Raw genomic sequence first — 20,411 nt, 5'->3', positions numbered from 1 at the left:
GTGACCCCTGACAATGATCTTTTACATTTGCTGAGTAAACAGAAAAAAGAAAAATAGGGCTGCCACTGAGAAAGGTTTGGTTTTCTGCCCTTTCCCTGTCTCCCATCTGAAGAGATGGTTATAGTAAAATCCTAAGGAACAAGAATTCTATGTTTCCCGCCCCCCCCCCCCTTTTTTTCTGCCTCCAGAGTAATTGCTGGGGCTCAGTGCTTGCACCATAAACCCACTGCTCCTGGAGGCTAGTTTTTTCCTTTTTGTTGCCCTTGTTGTTTTATCATTGTTGTGGTTATTATTGTTACTGATGTCGTCGTTGGGTAGGACAGACAGAAATGGAGAGAGGAGGGGAAGACAGAGAGGGGGAGACAAAGACAGACACCTGCAGACCTGCTTCACCACTTGTGAAGTGACCCCCTACCCCGCAGGTGGGGAGCCGAGGGCTCGAACTAGGGTCCTTACGCCGGTCCTTGTGCTTCAGGCCATGTGCACTTAACCCGCTGCACTACCACCCCATTCCCCCAGCAACCCCCCCCCCTTTTTTTTTTAACTAGAGCACTGCTCAGCTCTGGCTTATCGTGGTGCATGGAGAGGACTGGACCTGGGACTTTGGAGCCTCAGCAGGAGAGCCTCTCTGCATAACTACTGTGCTATCTACCCCTGGCTCTTTCCCCTCTATTCTTGAGCTAGGCCAGCCAATGGGGGAGGCCTGCGGGTTGTCCGGAGAAGCCTCTGTACACACAAAGGGGATGGTTTTGTCAGAGAGGATAAACACCAGCAGTTATCTGCAGAGATGATAAGGTTGAGCCCGTGACAAATTCCTCCCTTCCCGGAGAGAGAAATGTCCACACACGAGGGGGGTTCAAATCGCCGGCAGCAAATCTACCCATTTCACTGCTAAAGGAATGAATGAACTGTGGAAACCAGTTCTTGCTAGAAAGAGAGGCTTTCATCCGGCCGACACCGCGTGCATCTCCTGTGGAATATCATCAAAGCAGCAGAATAAATAAAATAACATAAAGAAAATAAAAAGCGTCCAAAGGCACTGGGGTAGCCGAGCAGTTAGAGTATATATTTTACACACAGAAGGTTCTGAGTTCAATCCCTGCCACCACATAAAGGCTCTCACTCTCAGTACAAATAATAACAATAAAAGAACACAATGTTTCAATGGGTAACAGCTGAGCAAGCTGTGGGGAGTGAGTGTCACTCTCAGATCATCTAACCACATCTCCAGAAACTTAAATACCTATGTTCCCAAAGCGTCTTTGTCAGAGGCTGGTCATACTATATACGTCTACCGGATAGGGCTGCTTTTCAACTGCTTTTAGAGGAAAACAAGGTTAGTTCCCTTTTTCTTCAGATCCTTTATGATCTGTACATTGTCGAATTATCTGTCCGGCTGTTGTGCTGCCTGTCCTGTCTCTGTCTCCAATAAGAGTTAAACTCGACTGCACGGAATCAGGTGAGAACGTCTTATGAGCATCGTGAAGCTTTCCATACCAGAGACATAGTATTGTGACCCACCTCCAGTTACAACTTCACTGATGTAAACTGGGAAAGTCCAGAGATGGAAGAATTAAGCAAGGGCTAGACAGTGGGCTATAAGACATCACTCATCCTAGTACACCACAAACAAAGCCAGTCTCGTTTGGTGACAAGATTCAGTCTGTGAAGACATCTGCAAATCGTGCCAGGTGGTGGTGTATTTGGCTGAGTGCACATGTCACCATGCACATGGACCTGGGTTCAAGTCCCTGGTCCCCACTTGCAGGGGAAAGCTTCAAAGTGATGATGTAGGGCTGTAGATGTCTCTTCTTCCCTCTCTATTTCTCTCTTCCATCTTAGTTTCTGTCTCAATCCAATAAGTGAATAAATAAATAAGATATTTAAAAAATAATGGAGTCTCTAGACTTGGTGACTTTATTAATTCAGATATGCATAAAATCTAGGACTTTACCCCCCCCAAAATCTGGAAATGTATATTCACTTACTGATACGATAAAATTATTAAAAAAATACTCCTATATCTTAGTTTATTCTAAGTTAATTTGTTACAAAGATGCCAAGAATTTGGTGCCTAAATGTGTTCAATAATTAGGTAAGTTAGAATCCTTCCAGATGTCAATCCCAAGATTTTTGGAAAAACTGTTTTCTTTCATACAGCCATATCAACATTAGCCTGGCTTAAGAAACTAGATGAAACCTGTTTTCAGTAGCAGCGAAATGCCAGTTCATGATAACGTGTGTGTGTGTGTGTGTGTATTTTTAAACTGTCTTCTAAAACTAGAATTTTTTTGAGATCAGCCATGCTGTTCAAGTTTAGTTGAACTGAGTCATGATTGAAAAAGAAATACCACCAGTCCTCAGTCACACACTGTTGTTAATGCCATGTGTGATCATAAGAAAGAAAATAATACGTTATTCTATGCTACCTGACCAGCAAAACAGATATTTAGAAATTATAATAACAGCAGAAGAATCTCTACTGAGAGCTAAAAAAAAGAAAAGCAAATAAAACAAAAACAAACAAATAATAACAAAACCAAACTCCAAGACAACACTGGAAATAACTTCCCAGAAAGTTAGCATTCTTCAGATAAAACAGTTGCCATGTCTGACGGTTACTATGGACTATCAGAATTCTAAGAGTATCATCAATACTCGATATAAGGATAGGTTTGTTCTCTACTTGGATTCATCCTTGTTTCTTTCTGACAAACCTGACATTTTTAATTACCCTAAAAGCCAGTCAAGCTTCTTTTAATATGGCATTGCTATTTGGAAGGCTGCTAGTCTAGAAATAAAACCTTCAAGTCAGCTACCTGGAACTAAAAGGCCTCATGAGAGCTGCTCACCACTTTCTTCTGAAATGGGGAGAGAATGGGGGGAGGGGGAAAGAAGGAAGGAGAGAGAGAGAAGTAAGAAGGATGAGGGAGGGTTGGAGGGAGGAGAGAGAAGTCGGGGGGGGGGGTGAGTACCACGTGGGGATGAGATTAGAGAGGAATTCTGCACAAGGCAGGGTTCACATTCCCAGGGACAGGATATTAATTTGGGGGTTTTCATGAAGTGGATCATTGCCTGCTTCACCTCAAGACAGTTCCCAGAGTTTGCCAGAAATGGAGGCTGACATGTGAGTACAGCTGGTCCCTGCAGAAGTGGCCTTTTAGAACTGCTGGCAAAGCACTGGAGGCATTTCATTCTAGAGGCTATCAGAAGAGACCCAGACACTCAAGGTCAAAGGCAGAAGATGGAAGACAGAGAGAGAGAGAGAGAGAGAGAGAGAGATGCCCATTTGTATTCAGAGCACTGCTGGACTGTCAAGTAAGTCTTTCTCGTAATGTAAGCAACTACCTATATCTCTATCTTTAGATATAGATTAAAGGGGCAGCAGTCAATAGCAAGGCAGATCCTGGTAGCCAATTACAGGGAAGTTGCCTCTGATTTTAAGGAAAATATACTTTTCTGTGACACAGCAGAATCGAATGCATGTGCTAATGAGAAAGCCACTCAGTAAGGAAGGATACAGTGACCAAGGCCCTTCCAAAAGGTGGGTGGCAGGGCAGGGTTATGCTGCACGTTACTGGAAGCATGGTACCACACTCTGCATCAAGTACATGAGCCCATACAGAAAGCTAGGTAATGGGGCCCGGTGGTGGCGCACCTGGTTGAGCGCACATGTTAACAATGTGCAAGGACCCAGGTTCGAGCCCCCAGTCCCCACCTAAAGGGGAAAAGCTTTAGGGAGCTGTGAAGGAGTGTTGTTCCTATCTGTCTCTCTCTTCTCTACCACCAAGAGTCTGTCTCTCTCTTCCTCTATCACCCCCTTTCTCCTCAATTTCTGGTTGTCTCTATCCAATAAAGAAAGAAAGTTAATACCAAAAAGAAGAAGAACAGAAGCTAGGTATATATGACACAAAGTTACTGTGCAACCCCCTGATCTGTAGCCCTGCCACTGGGATCCTTTTCCTGCTGAGAAGAAGTTGGTGGTGGTGGGATGGGAGGTTAGACGGGAGGGGAGAGGCATGTCGGGAAATTGTGAGGATATGGTTGAGCTTGGTAGGGCTTGACCTGAGGAGTGTGTCTTTCCTGTCTGTTTCTCTCTCCACCGAGAGGTTGAGCAAAGAGGGACAGGAATAACCCCAAAGGTTTGCCCCGTCATATCAGACTCCCTGTCTCACAAAGCACCCCGCATTCCTGATATTATGGCCATTAGATAAAAAGAAAGGGGGAGATGTCAGGAAATTGTTAAGCCAGCTCCCCCTGCTCCACCCTGCATTCCTGATACTATGGCCTATCTACATAATCATTGTTTTGCCTGAAAGATCCCCACCCATTCCACTCCTTTGATCTATCTTTCAAGACCCTCCCTGCCTCCAGAGTATCATTAATCCCACCAGTTAAAACCCTCACAACAGTTGCTAAGGAAGTTTCTATCTTCTCAGCCCCCTTTTGCCTCTCTCCACCCCTTTCCTAGCCATTTCATTTCTGACTTGTCACTACTGGGTTTGGCCATTAAAAGCATTGCTCTCTGATCAATAAAGACATTGCATTGCCTAGCCCGCCATGAGCTTGGTTCCTGAGTCATCTATCTCCCATGTTGCTGAGTGAGTAGCAGCTCAGGCAGGCTCTAGTCACATTCCCTCCAACCCAGAGAGCACACGCCCGGGAAGAGACACCCCCACGCTAGCCCGGCAGAGGCAGGGGTGACAAAGTCACTTTCAACTCGGCTGCTGTAATCTTTGTTGATTCCAGTGGAGAACAGTGGGGTGCAGACGAACCAAGTACCACAACCCCTCTGTTATCTATCAGTAAAGAAATGACCCACTGCGCCAGGGAGTGGCACATACAGTTAAGTGCACACATTACAGTGAACAAGGACCTGGGTTCAAGCCCCTGGTCCTGACCTTCAGGGGGAAAGCTTCAAGCGTGGTGAAGCAGGGCTGCAAGTGTCTTTCTGACGCCCTCTTAACTCCCCAACCCTCTCAGTATCTCTATTCAATAATAAATAAATAAATAAAATTTTAAAAAAGAAATGACCACCTACACAGAATAAGTAAAGACATTCAGATGCAGCAAATATGCTGAAGATACATGTTGCACATTCTCACAGATACTAAATATTTGGGAAGCGAGAACCCAAGTGGAGAAACCGCTCACAAGCTCACGTAGGCAGAGGGTCTATCTGTGTCTAAGTACCATCACCTTCTGTCAGAGGAGACCGCTGCCATTCAAGTGTGCTATTCCCTGAATTCTATGGGGTCTCTTCAAGATGCTGGATTCTCAGGATGAAGTCTCTCTCTCCACCCACAAGTGAACGAGATGAATGAATGACTGAGTGAATGACTGAATGGTTTCCTTCTGCTAGAGAAAGTAGTCAAGGAATCTCTTAGGTACTGACTTTCATCAAAGCTGAATTCATTGATGTTACATATAGAAGTGATTCTCTTTTTTATATTTTATTTATTTTTTCCCTTTTGTTGCCCTTGTTGTTTTATTGTTGTAGTTATTATTGTTGTCATCGTTGTTGGATAGGACAGAGAGAAATGGAGAGAGGAGGGGAAGACAGAGAGGGGGAGAGAAAGACAGACACCTGCAGACCTGCTTCACTGCCTGTGAAGCGACTCCCCTGCAGGTGGAGAGCCGGGGGCTCAAACCAGGATCCTTGAGCTCGTCCTTGCACTTTACGCCATATGTGCTTAACCCACCGTGCTACCGCCCAACTCCCGATTTGCTCTTTTTTGAGAAAAAAATACATATGTATATATATTTTGACAGGACAGAGAGAAATTCAGAGAGGAGAGGGAGAAGGAGAGGGAGAGAGAAAGACAGACACCTGCAGACCTGCTTCACCACCTATGAAGCTTCCCCCCACAGGTGGGGAGCACCCAGGCCCTTGAGCATGGTGCTATCTGCACTCAGCGGGTGCGCTACACCCAGCCCGAGTCTGTTTCTAGAAGCAACGAGGCCCACCCCAGAGCTGCGCACCCTGGACTCGGCCCACAGCGGGCATACTCACCAGTCTCTCGGACGGCGTTTCGGCTCGTTGGCTTGGGCGGAGGGACAGGGGCCTGCTTAGCAGGAGCCTTGGTGACTGTTTTACTAGGAGGCACTTCGTCACCCTTGGGGCTGGCCCCTGCAGTGGCCCCTTTTGGAAGCACGGGCGTTTTTTTGGGCTTAGGTTTGGGTTTAGGCTTAGGTAGAGTTGAAGGAAGTGGAAGAGGAGCTGCCGGTGGTTCAGAGCGGCTTTCAGTGTTCTCTAGAAATGAGAAAGTGAACAGAAGCAGACTGATACAGACACAAGGCACATCCACAGGAGCAAGACAAGGACAAATGGAGACAGCACACTCAGAAATGCCCGCTCGGGAGTCGCTTGGGAGTCCTGCATGGGAGACGGCCCCGGCTGGGGGTGTTTTGGATGCCTGCCACAGGGTGACGAGACACTGCAGACACTGTTCCTGCACGGCAACCCCTGTGCCGCCATCCACGTACACCCCGAGTCAGTGATGAAACAATGAGGCTGGAAGCCAAACTGGGGAAGTCTTCAGTGGGTCAACTAACAGAGTAAATTTCCCTGTGGTAGGGCAGCAAAACAGGTCACCTGGGCAGATGTCTGCTTTGTCATACACACAATAGCAACAGCGGCACCCTTGGCACTGGGGTAGGGGTGGGAGCCTGGGGACTGTGGGGTGTCTCACACTCATTCTGTCTCTGTCTCTTCTCTCTTTCTCTATTTATTTGAAAAAGGAGACATTAACAAAATCATAGGATAAGAGGGGTCTGTCTCTGCCTTTTCTATGAAACCATCAGCCTGGTATGAAGAAGCCCCAATGCTGACCCAAAAAAAAAAAAAAGAAAGAAAGAAAAACAAAGCAACAAACACTTGTGGGTCCTAAATCTTCACGTGGAGAGTTAGAGGGTGCATGGATTACCCCAGGGACGTTCCTCTGGTGCTGGGCGCTGATCACAGCCGCACTGCTGCAGGACGCCTGATGCAGTGGCAGGTCTCTCCAGGTGGCTGATCAGCTGAGGTCGAGCACGCGGCAGTGACACACTCTCAGTCCCCTTGCTGAGGGACGTTTCTCACAGGAGAACTCTAGCCCCACTGACTTGAAAGGGGTAAACCCTCAGAGAGGTGATAGAATCTTTTAATGAGGCCCAAGGCGATATAAGGAGGGTCTGTGCGTGCATGTGTGTGTGTGTGCCTGTGTGTGCCCGTGTATGTGTGTGTGTGTGCCTGTGTGTGTGTGTGCCTGTATGTGTGTGTGTGTGTGCCTGTATGTATGTGTGTGTGCCTGTATGTGTGTGTGTGTGTGCCTGTATGTCTGTGTGTGCCTGTATGTGTGTGTGTGTGTGTGTGCGCACACATGCATGTACAGGCACAAATGTTAAGTTTTCTGACCACATTATAAGCTGCTTTGCTGAGGTTTCTACATCCCATTAGACACAATGTTTTTAATAGTCTACCAGCTCAATATGATTGGCTGGTAGTTATCAGCCCAATTTAGTAGAAAATTAACACATTAGTAAAATCACTTTGCTTTGGAACTGGGAAGTGATGAATTAAGGTTTATTTATTTATTTATTTATTTATTTTTACAAGAGTGTCATTCGGATCTGACTTATGGTGGTGTGGGGGCTCGAACCTAGATCTTTGGAGTCTCAAGTATCTGTGTGTATAACCATTATGCTATCTACCCTCTGCCTGAATTAAGGTTTATTTTATTAATTTTTTTTTGTTTGGGGGGGTTATGGTTTATAGCAAACAGTAAATGCAGTTGTTGGTACATGTGTAAAATTTCTCAGTTTTCCGTAAGATAGATAGATAGTCTAACGCCTCCATAAGGTTTCATTTTACTATTATCACAAACCCTGAAGGCAGACCCTAAGTTGGTGGCACAGGAGTATTTATTTTATTTTTATTATTATCATTATCTGTTTATCAGATAGAGACAGCCAGAAACTGAGAGGAGGGGGAGATAGGGAGAGAGACAGAGAGACACCGGCAGTCCTGCCTCTCCATCTGTGAGGCTTTCCCCCTGCAGGTGGGGATTGGGAGCTTGAACCCACATCTTTGTGCATTGTGCATTGTGTTCAATCAGGTGCGCCACTGCCTGGCCCCCAGGAGTATTATCTTTTCAAGAGGAGGATTGAAAATGGCTACCTGTCCACTCTGGCTTGGGAGAAATTCACACCACAGTCTGAAAGTGGCTTAATATGCTTTGATGTTTGTTTTTGGTTCCTTCTACCCTCAGTTGAGTTCAGTAATGCTTAGACTGGCCTTCCAGAATTTTCTATGTCTGGCATTTCAATGGCATAGTGTGTGAATTCTGATTTCCTTAAGCCACACTCTCCTTGAGAGTGAAAGCCATCCCCCATCCCTCTTCAAAAGATGTATTTATAAGAAAGACAGAGAGCTTCAATTTGGCACATGCGATGCCAAGGGTAGAACTTGGGATCTCATGTCTGAGAGTCCAAAGCTTTATGCACTGTGCCACCTCCCAGGCCATGGGAGGGCCACTTTCATTTCCTTTTTTTCTGGCCTCTAGAAGAGTTTCCCCATGGAAAACCTCCATTATAATCTGTGGGACAGTTTCTTGTTACTTCATGGAAAGCATGTGCACAATAATGCTGCAGAAAGAATATTTAGGTGTCTTATATTAAAGACGAGGTCTTGGTAGTTAACAGCAGCAGGTAAGCTATGGTGGATTAAGAAGTTTCACGGCTTCCGTGTTGGGTGAAGTAGGCCATGGGCACTGCACCAGCTCCAAAACCAGCTGCTTTCAGGAGTTCCAGGAACATGCATGTGAGATGAGTGTGAAGTGCTCCGTCTCACCAAAGCACTTGCCGTCTCCTGCCGTGCTGCACTGAAGACCACACAGGGCCGGGACTAGTCTCTACTGAGATGGGCGGCCAAGTCATTTGTCACGCTTATTGTTTTCTTTGATAAAGACGTTTCAAATGTCAAGTACTAACTGACTGAAAAAAAAAAAAAGACACAGGGAGTCGGGCGGTGGCGCAGCGGGTTAAGCGCACGTGGTGCAAAGTGCAGGGACCGGCGTAAGGACCCCGGTTCGAGCCCCGGCTCCCCACCTGCAGGGGAGTTGCTTCATAGGCGGTGAAGCAGGTCTGCAGGTGTCTGTCTTTCTTTCCCCCTCTCTGTCTTCCCCTCCTCTCTCCATTTCTCTCTGTCCTATCCAACAACAATGACATCAATTACAACAATAATAAATATAACAAAGTAAAAACAACAAGGGCAACAAAAGAGAAAATAAATAAATAAATGTAAGAAAAAGATTTTTCAAAATAAGGAAAAAAAAAAAAGACAGGACCATCTGGGACTTTACCTGCCACTTGTGCTCTTAGTAAAGGGTGAAATAAGAACATGGAGTAAGGATGAAGTTCCTAGCTTATCCAGTAGGGCCTCCATCTTGCTGTAAATGGAGTCCTGAGATGGACTGTGAGGACCATATGTTAACCCCATGGGCAGCAGCAGCAGAAATCAATGCACAGTGGAGCAGTGCTGAGGCATCCCCTCCGTCAGCTTGTCCCAACCTCTCCCCCACTTTCAAAAATAACTTGCATCCGCCTGCATATCAGATTTCAGACTCAGAGGGAAAAAAAGTATTATAGCCACAAGCCTTTTGGATTATAACTAAAATATATCTACTAGTTACCTACAAAATAGAGACCCCCCCCCAAAAAAATCTTCCTCTGTACTATTCCAGCCTTTATGTTCATGATTAGTCAACAACTTGTTTGGCTTTGTATGTTAACTCTCTTTTCAGCCACCAGGTTCCAGATGCTAGCATGATGCCGACTAGACTTCCCTGGACAGATGACCCCACCATTGTGTCCTGGAGCCCCACTTCCCCAGAGGTCCACCCTACAAGGGAAAGAGAGAGGCAGGCTGGGAGTATGGATCCACCTGTCAACGCCCATGCTCAGCGGGGAAACAATTACAGAAGCCAGACCTTCCACCTTCTGCATCCCACAATGACCCTGGGTCCATGCTCCCAGAGGGATAAGGAACAGGAAAGCTAGGGAGTCAGGTGGTAGCGAGTGCAGCAGGTTAAGCACAGGTGGTGCAAAGTGCAAGGACCGGCCTAAGGATCCCGGTTTGAGCCCCGGGCTCCCCACCTGCAGGGGCGTCGCTTCACAGGCAGTGAAGCAGGTCTGCAGGTGTCTGTCTTTCTCTCCCCCTCTCTGTCTTCCCCTCCTCTCTCCATTTCTCTCTGTGCTATCCAACAACAATGACATCAACAACAATAATAACTACAACAATGGAAACAAGGGCAACATAAAGGAAATAAATAAATAATTAAATATAAAAAAAGAATGGGAAAGCTATCAGGGGAGGGATGGGATACAGAGTTCTGATGGTGGGAACTGTGTGGAGTTTAACCCCTCCTATCCTATGGTTCTGTCAGTGTTTCCTTTTTATAAATTAAATTAAATTCTAAAAAATCATGAAAAATGTCCCTGGAAGGTCATTTGGCAATGGTCTTGTACATACATATATTAGGTCTTGGCTTCATTCCTCTGCACCAGTAAAGTAAAAACAAACAAACAAACAAACATGGGTTGGTACATTTGCAACATAGTAAGCTCAAATAGGAGTAAAATCAGAAAAGGAATAGAAGGAAAATGAATTTTTTTAAAAACAATTAAAGGATCTCTTTTCCAAGAAGTAAATGCCTTTATAAAAATGTGGCTTGACCCTATAGCCCAGTGTCCTAGACAGGGAATCCTTGGATTCCCCCATAGATAATATGGGTCTAGACATCTAATAGATATCTCTCTCTTTCTCTCTCTCTCTCAACCATGTTGGCCACACCCGTTGGAAATGTCATCATAACCCCTTTTGTGGGCTTCTTCGGGACTATACCCTCACTAAGAACTAGCAATGGGAGGAACTGCCCCACTCTCTGAAGGGAGGCTGGTCAGCCTACTCTGCCCCTCGAGGAAGACGGGTCCTGAGATGAGCACAGCCTAGAATGTTCCCAGCTGTGACCATGGACTGCGAGCTCAGACTTACAGGGACTCAGAGTTCGTACAGACTCTGGGGCTAAATAGGGATAGATAAGGACCCCCGGTTAGATCGATGAGGTAAACAGTTAATTATATTTATATATTTTCTGCAAGTTTGTGAGCAACTCTCTGCCCCAATCTTGCTTCCTAGTTCTGTTCTCAACTCTGACACCATTTTCCCAGACAACATTTCTAGCCCACCCCTGCGTTAGCTAGCAAGCTCGAGCAAAGGTGACTAAGACAGGTTCTGAAGCACAAGCCTAAAATCGGCTTCTTAATTTCCTTCCACTATAAGACTCTGCTTTCATCTGTTCTATGTCTACTTTATGGTTTCTGTTTATGAAACACTTTGTCCTGCTTTATATCTTAATGCTCTTTCAGCCACCAAGTAGCAGACGCTGCTAGGATTCCTTCTCGACTCCCTGGGTATAGGACCCTACCAGTGTGTCCTGGAACCCCACCTGCCCACAGCCCTGCCCGACTAGGGAAAGACAGAGACAGGCTGGGAGTGTGGATCCATCTGCCAACACCCATGTCCAGCAGAGAAGCAATGACAGAAGCCAGAACTCCCACCCTCTGCACCTCATAAAGATCTTGGGTCCCCACTCCCAGAAGGGGAGAAATGTTAGGGGAAGATGACCAGAGGGCTCCGTACCTCCAATTCCACCAGGACCCAGAGCGTTTGTCACCAGAATCTTGTTTTTATGCCATCAATGAAAGGGAAGGGAATCTAGTAAACACCAGAGGAAGGCAGGCACTGTCTCTCTTATCCAAGAGAGCAGAGGAGAAAAGGAAAGATACCTGGGAGTAGTTATTGGTGTAGGGGTGACACCGAAAGGAAACGAAGGCAGGGGCAATTAAAAAAACTGAAATAAAATATCTATATAGATATAGCTAAGTAATTGTAGGATCAGCCCTATGAGCAGCCTTGGGAGAACACTGCAGCTTGCAGTGGTGGGGATGGGACACAGAACTCTGGGGGTGGGAACCGTATGGAATTATATCCCGATTATCTTAGAATTCTACACATCACTGAGGAAAACACATTACAAATAAAACAATAAGAAGAGCAAAGAAATAAAAATGTGGCTTAAATGGATGAAACCAGGGTCCTGAGTTCATCCGTGTTCAATACTGCCAATATTGTCCGTTTCTTTACTTTTCTATGAGAGAGGGGCGGGAGAGAGAAAGAGAGGTATCAATCACATCACTGCTCCACAATCCTTGCTGTGCTGTGTGCTGCTGAGGCTTGAACCCAGGGATTTCTGGGTGACAGAGTGTGGGCTCTCCCAGGTGAGCCGTCTCTGCACTCCTGGTTACTTCTGTTTATAAGGGGTTCTCTATTCAACAGGTCTGTTGAGGGTGACATTCTTCTGACCCTCAGGATGTGGCTTCTATCCTGAACGCTGCCCCACCCCATTTCTCCTGTAGCTCTGGTGGGCACGTCGTACACACTGCAGGTACAGGTGACGTCGTCTTAGCAGTGGGTGGCAGCATTTCCAGATTTTTTTTTCTTTGCCTCCAGGGTTATCTCTGGGGTTTGGTGGCGGCACTACAAATCCACTGCTCCTAGTGGCCATTTTTTTTTTTCTATTTTATTGGACAGGCAAGAGAGAAATTGAGAGAGGAGGGAGATATAGACAATGAGAGAAAGACAGACACCTGCAGACCTGCTTCATCGCCTGTGAAGCTTCCCCGCTGCAGAGGGGGAGGCAGGGGCTCGAACACAGATCCGAGCATGGGTCCTTGTGCTCAGTGCTCAGTGCACTTAACCAGAAGCACCACCGCCCAGACCCCTGCGTTTCCATGATTTTTATCCCTATGGAGAGACTAGTCATGCAGGATTCTATCATGGAACTTACTTGACCACAAAGACCTGGGCACTGTAATTCTAAGTTGGGGATAAGAAAATGAAAACAGGGCCTGAGAAGGGGCTTAGTGGGTAGCACCCAAGCCTCCATATGCATAAACCCCTGATTTCTCCATATGCATAAACCCCTGATTTCTCCATATGCATAAACCCCTGATTTCTCCATATGCATAAACCCCTGATTTCTCCATATGCATAAACCCCTGATTTCTCCATATGCATAAACCCCTGATTTCTCCATATGCATAAACCCCTGATTTCAGTCACCAGCACCAGCAGGCCATGCCCACTAGGGAAAGAGAGAGGCAGGCTGGGAATATGGATACACCTGCCAACGCCCATGTTCAGCGGGGAAGCAATGACAGAAGCCAGACCTTCCACCGTCTGCATCCCACAATGACCCTGGGTTCATGCTCCCAGAGGGATAAAGAATAGGAAAGCTGTCAGGGGAGGGGATGGGAATAAGGAGTTCTGGGGGTGGGAATTATGTGGAGTTGTACCCCTCTTATCTTATGGTTTTGTCAATGTTTCCTTTTTATAAATTAAAAAAAACACACAATAAAATAAAAACCACCTTTTCAAAGTCCACAGATGTGCCATCTCCCTTCCAGGACATTAAGGTCCACTGGCTTAATTGACATAAAGCTGTCATCAAGTTTTTATTAGACTGATAAGAAAAACATTGCCTTGGAAGTCTGGCCAGTCCACTAAGTGACATAGAATAGAACCAAACAGGCAGGCACTGAAGCTGGCACCGCAATTACACTGTGAAGAACGTGATTCCTCAAAGTGGAAAGACAGGTGATATCAGGGACACCACAGAGGGTTCTGAAACGTTACCATTTTGACGAGACAGGAGAGGTAGACTACCAACAAACAGACACGACTCGCACGGACACTTTCAACTGAATCCCTTCTGACCTATTTAGATGTATATGTTCCAGGAATATTATCATAAAGTTACTTTCATTTCAGTATCCCTACGTTTTACCAAAGTCTTTCAATAAGACAAGACTAAGGACAGCCCCAGGGATGCTCTACTTAAGTTTGGATAAAGATAATTAAATTTCCACAGAATACTAACAGAGGCTTGTGAAAAGTTATAAAGGTCAATTTACACAGAAATAATAAGGGATTATGTCTTTTTAAATTTCTTATATAGATTTATTTATTTTCCCTTTGTTGCCCTTGTTTTTTATTGTTGTTATAGTTGTTTTTTGTTTTGTTTTTTAAAAATATTTATTCCCTTTTGTTGCCCTTGTTGTTTTATTGTTGTAGTTATTATTGTTGTTGTTGTCAACATCATTGTTGTTGGATAGGACAGATAGAAATGGAGAAAGAAGGGGAAGACAGACAGGAGGAGAGAAAGACAGACACCTGCAGATATTAATCCGCTGTACTACCGCCCGACTCCCCACATGTCAGTTCTAATCAGCAGGCAAAGACGTCCAAACTATTGGCTTTTTTTCTTTTTAAGAAATATTGGGGTGGGGGGGGAATATCCTAAAGAAAGGATATTCCCAGATATTCTCAATGATTATAAAGGCCAGAGCTATTGACTGTTACCACTATTTCGTCTTCCTTTATAACATTTTGAGTGAGTGATCTACTTGGAGAATGGATGCATCTGTCAGAGGAATTCATAGTATTTCTTTTCACCGGCTAGTTATACTTTCTCTCATCTTCGAATTTAGAAATTTCTTCATACTGGTTTAGAGTCACTATCTGTCCTCTGAGATCTGCATTGACATTGAGCTATACTGAAATAAAAGACGACGGGGTTTCTATGGATTTTACCTTTTTTATCTGCTGCCTTTTCCTCCAAGGGTGATGCTTTTTCAGCGCCAGAGCCATTACCTTCTTCAGATCTTACTACATTTTCCTCTCGGGTAGATTCCTCTCCGATGGGTATCATGTGCCCGTTTGAATTTTCAAAGTTAATGGTTACATCTCCATCTACAACGGGGAGAGAAACACCTCTATGTCTAACTTGATGGCTTTTGTGAGAATCCACTGTTCTGGTCTCGGGGCTGTAGGGTTCAGGCTCACTTCTCAAAAGCCCTTTTCGAACCGAACACATTCCTACTGTCCTGCTGTGCTTCAGCAAATAATTCGTTCAAATGAAACAGCTACAGTTCCTTAGGCTTTAGGAGACCAGCTAAGGGAGGGGAATGCCCAAGGGTTACTTTGAGGTAATAGCAATAATTATTCTAATTATAATATATGCCCAGGTTGTTGAGGTCCTTGCTTCATGTGCTTAAAAGTTCTTGAAGTCAATACCTAGGGGATTCTCTGTCATCCAGAAACTGAACAGTAAAAGGAATGATCTAGAAAATGGAACACACATTTTAACAAGCACCAAAAAGACAAGAGGAATATAAACAGACAAACCACATGCAATGTGATCCAACATACAAATGGTTAGTGGAAGAATATGAAGTTTCCCAAGCACCAGCGTCTCTGGAACAGCAGTGCTGGGTGAGGCCAGCTCTACATGTTAATCCACATCGTCTATTCAGGGAAGAGATGATACCACGGCCAGTCTGTTCTGCATTCTCTTATGTGTGAAAATCATAAACATCCTTCAGTCCTTGCCCCACACAAACGACTGAAACGCTATTAAGTTGATCTGAATCAGAGAAGAATAGGGAAGGCAACCACAGAGAGATGTTTTTAAAAACACATGAAAGCAAAATGTCGGGTACGTCACATAAATCCTTCAAACGATGAATTTTAATCCCTGGATTTTCATAATTCCCAGGAGCTTCTAAAGTAAAGACTGCACAGCACTGGGGACGCAGGTCAGCTGGGAAAGCACAGGACCTGCACGACCGGATGCAGGTCTGATCTCCGGAACCTCCTGTCCTGCAGTAGGATCTACCTTCTCTGTCTCTTTCCTTCTCTCTCTGTGACGTGAGATTCTCTCTACTCATATGAATAAAGTAAATCTTCAAAAAGGAAAAAAACTGCTTTATCTTTTACTGTTCAAGTTTTTTTTAAACTTTTTTCTAAGATTAATTTTTAAAAATTTAATGTGTTTTTAAAAATCATCTTTATTTATTGGATAGAGACAGGCAGAAATTAAGAGGGAAGGGGGAGGGAGAGAGGGAGAGAGACAGAGAGACACCTGCAGCCCTGCTTCATTTCTTTTTTAAATTTTTGTTTATAAAATGAAAATATTGACAAGACCCTAGGATAAGAGGGGTACAACTCCACATAATTCCCACCACCAGAACTCTGTATCCCATCCCCTCCCCTGATAGCTTTCCTGTTCTTTATCCCTCTGGGAGCATGGACCCAGGGTCATTGTGGGATGCAGAAGGTGGAAGGTCTGGGTTCTGTCATTGCTTCCCCGCTGAACATGGGTGTTGACAGGTGGATCCATACTCCCAGCCTGTCTCTCTCTTTCCCTAGTGGGGCAGGGCTCTGGAGAGGTGGGGCTCCAGGACACATTGGTGGGGTCGTCTGCCCCTGCTTCACCTTTGTGCAAAGCTTTCCTCCTGCAGCTGAGGACCAGGGGCTCGAACCCTGGTCCTTGCGCGTTGTAACATGTGCACTCAACCAGTTGTGCCACCACTCAGCCCCTTTTCTGAAACTCTCAACTCAGTGACGCCTCAAATAATTAATAGGGCTCACTCAACAGAGTGATTGTTATGAGGTACAAGGATGGATTCAAGCTCTTAGTCCTCACCTGCAAGGGCAAACTTCTCAGACAGAGCAGCACTGACGGTGTCTCTCCTCTGTCTGCCTCTCTTTTAAAAACATATTTTTAAAAAAATCATTATCTATTGATAGAGACAGCCAGAAATCGAGAGGGAAGGGGATGACAGGGAGAGAGACGGACACCCGCTGTCCTGCTTCACCACTTACAAAGCTTTCCCCCTTTCACATGGGGACAGGGGACTCAAACCCGGGTTCTTGTGCATTGTAACATGTGCGACCAACCAGATGCACCATCACCTGGTCCTCCCTCTTTCTCTCTCTATGTCTCTTACCTATATCAAAAATAAAATAGACCAGGGCTAGGCAGTCACATACCTGGTTAAACGGTCACATTACAGCGCATGAGGACCCAGGTTCAAGTCCCTGGTCCCCACCTGCAGGGGGAAAGCTTCACAAGTGCTGAAGCAGGGCTGCAGGTGTCTGTCTCTCTCCCTCTCTATCTCCCCCACTTCGCAATTTCTTTCTGTCTCTATGCAGTAGCAAATAAATAAAAATATTAATAAGACAGACACAGACAACCACAGCTCTAACAATGGTGGAGCTGTCACGGAGGTACTGTGCCCAGCCACCCTCCCCCGATGTTCATCCTAGCTTACCTCTGAAAATCCACAGGCTTCGCTATCATTGTAAAAAAGCAATCAGTGAGGTTCAGTTTTGACTTAGAAACTTAGCAGAAATGCATGAGTAAAATTATTCTTATATGACTTTTATGAAACTTCTCTGATAATAGTCATTATAAAAACAGAGGCTCCAGCCTACGTTTTTCTGATATCTTACTAAAATGCTTTGGCTTTAGAATCAAATCCACTGGCTTTCTCACCACAAACAGGCAGGGCATCGACCAAGTCAAATCTTACACACATCCTGGAATCACATCATGCTCAAAATCAAAGGGAGTGACCCTCAGAAAACTAACTTTCTCGTACAACTACAGCAGGCAACACAGAAGCCTTCACTAACCCAGTAAAGCTCCCGGTGAGACGTGCAGTGGCAGCACACAGGCTCTGCATGCAGGAAGGACCCAGGTTCAATCCCTGGGACCAGCAGGAGCCAGACTTGAGTACTGATACAATTACTTGTCAGTAAGTAAATAAATAAATGGCTATAACTCTTCAAACTTAATTTATTGACACCAGGGTAATCACTGGAGTTCAGTGCCTGCATATGGACTCCACGGCACCCCACAACCTCCCCCGTCACCGGCCTTTTTTTTTTTTCCTTTCTACAAGAGACAGGGAGAAATAGAGGGAGAGAGATTAGGAGAGGAAAAGAGATACCTACAGCACTGCCCCACCATTGATGAAATTCCTCCCCCCTTCACTGCAGGTGGCATCTGGGGGCTTGAACCTGGTCCTCATAGATGGTAATGTGCACGTTACTGGGTACCCCTAGCTCTTAAATAGTGGTACACTTTGAAAGTGTAAATCAAACCAAAAAGTAATGAAAAGATTTAGCTATCTTATTACCGCATTGCAAGAAATTTGCAAAAAAGGCAGGAAGAGGAGACATAATGGAGTATACAAGACATCCGACTCTGCAAGAAATAAAAGCCACATAAGAACAAAAAAATTCCAAAAGAAAGATTAGAAAAACCATTTTTAAATGCCAAGATCTTTCATTTTTAGGCAAATCAAATATAATTTACCTTTGCTACCTCTGACTTTAGTTGGCAACAAAATATGTTGAAGTTATGCTAATAACTCAATTTTATGGTAACAAATCTTTAAAAACTTTTAAATTATCTTAATTTACTTATTGGATAGAGACAGACAGAAATCAAGAGGGCAGGGGGAGACTGAGAGGGAGATGGTGGGCCAGGTGGTGGTGTGCACTTGGTTGAGTGCACATGCTACAGTGCACGAGGACCCAGGTTCAAGTCCCCGGGTCTCCACCCGCAGTGGGAAAGAGCTTTGTGAGTGGTGAAGCAGGGCTGCACGTGTCTCTCTGTCTCTCTCCCTCTCTATCTTCCCTTCCCTCTCAATTTCTGGCTGTCTCTCTCCAATAAATGTAATTAAAAAAATAAGAGAAGGAGGTGGACTGGATGGTGGCACACCTGGTTAAGTGCACATAGTACTAAGCACATGGACCCATGCCAGGATCAGAGTCTGAGCCCCCAATTTCCACCTAGAGTGGGGACGCTTCACAAGAGTCTTGTCTCTCTCCCTCTCTATCTCCCTCTCCCCTTTCAATAGTTCTCTGTCCCGTCCAGTAACATGGAACAAGTGGCCTCCAGGAGCAGTGCGTTCATAGTGCTGGCACCGAGCCCCAGTGATAACCCTGGAGAGGGGAAAAAAAAAAGGCTTCGTGATAAATCAAATCCTTGTTCATCCATATAAGTAAAATCCAGAGTCAGCACAGGCAGAGAGGGGCTCTGCTGAGCCAGCACTGGTTACAGTCCGAGGCCGCGTCTAATAGGAGCAGGTAGAAGACTGAAGACTGAATCCGAAGCTGAAAGTCAAAGCAGAGATGGAGCAGGCAGGGAAGCAGTGGCTGCATGAGGGGCACAGGCACCTTAAAAGCACCCCCCCCCCTTTAACTGACAGCTCTACCCGGGACAACTAACTGGAGAACTTCAGTGAGGAGGGGAGGATCTGTTTAACTACCTGGCTGGAGAGACACTAGGAGAGAAAGCGGCCTGGCAGGTAGGTAAACATACCCACATTCCACCATGTGGAATTCACAGGAAATAAACAGAAGAAGAGAACCAAAGGAGAAGAAGTGGAATCAGGCCAGACCACAGACTTCGTAGGAGAGAAGATCCATTGCTGAGCTTGCAGGCTGAAGTGACATCTCCGTGTAAAAACCGTGATATGAGGCCATGAAATAAACTAGCTGGCATTGAAGGTGTGGGGTAGGACTAGAGAAGGTTAAAGCCTGGGGAGCTGGAGAAACTGAACAATGCCATCTGGCTCACGGAATACAAGCGACAGTTGTCAAGAGCTCAGGCAGGGTTACCAAGACTGAGGCAGAAAAGGAATCTTCAGTGATACAGACCAGAGGTTGTCACCAAGCCCAGCAGAGACCAGTCTTGGACTGGAGCTTGAAAATAGGCCAAAATCTCAAGATAATAGTTTTCTAAAAAAAAAAAAAAATTGATGGGAGTCGGGCTGTAGCGCAGCGGGTTAAACACATGTGGCGCAAAATGCAAGGGCCACGAAGTGCAAGGGCCGGCGTTAAGGATCCCAGTTCGAGCCCCCGGCTCCCCACCTGCAGGGGGGTCGCTTCACAGGTGGTGAAGCAGGTCTGCAGGTGTCTGTCTTTCTCTCCCCTTCTCCGTCTTCCCCTCCTCTCTCCATTTCTCTCTGTCCTATCCAACAACGATGACATCAGTAACAACAACAAGAGTAACTACTACAACAATAAAAAGACAACAAGGGCAACAAAAGGGAAAATAAATAAAATTTTAAAAAAATGACAGAAAACTATTTTCCCTAACCATTGGCTGCCAAGGCAAAGGACTTGGTATACTACCACCATCACTAGGAACTTGTAAATAGCAGGTGACCTCCCTAGCCTTCTCTGGTCATCACTGGCATGTATCACATAGTTATTTATACGTTTCCTAAACACCACACACATTATGCTCTTTTGACAACTGCTCTTTTGTGTTGGAAAACCTTTAGTACACAGGCTGAAAAAGTTAAACAAAAATGTCATAAAGAGCCAGATTTCTCTCTCTCTCTCTCTCTCTCTGTGTGTGTGTGTGTGTCTGTGGTTGTGGTCTATTATATAAACAACTTAAGAGATGAGGTTAAAAAAATACAAATAAGCATTTCGTTATACTGACCACTGC

The 20,411-nt window shown here is 45.3% G+C and overlaps 1 protein-coding gene across 4 annotated transcripts in view; it reads right to left on the bottom strand.

Moving 5' to 3' along the window:
- The window catches only part of PHACTR2 (phosphatase and actin regulator 2), a 275,038-nt gene that overhangs the window by 56,803 nt on the left and 197,824 nt on the right, over positions 1-20,411 (bottom strand). For 3 of the 4 annotated variants that reach the window (XM_060188670.1, XM_016185904.2, XM_060188669.1), the window contains exons 4-5: positions 14,693-14,851; positions 6,014-6,253 (exon numbers count right to left, since the gene is read on the bottom strand). In XM_060188670.1, the coding sequence (XP_060044653.1) occupies positions 6,014-6,253; positions 14,693-14,851 (399 nt within the window). The remainder of the gene's footprint in view (positions 1-6,013; positions 6,254-14,692; positions 14,852-20,411) is intronic. The other variant, XM_060188671.1, reaches the window with a different exon arrangement.

This window comes from Erinaceus europaeus, chromosome 4 (assembly GCF_950295315.1).
Source record: "Erinaceus europaeus chromosome 4, mEriEur2.1, whole genome shotgun sequence".
NCBI classification, from domain to species: domain Eukaryota; kingdom Metazoa; phylum Chordata; class Mammalia; order Eulipotyphla; family Erinaceidae; genus Erinaceus; species Erinaceus europaeus.
Note: the sequence above shows the minus strand (reverse complement) of the source record. Positions and strands in the feature narration are given on the sequence as shown.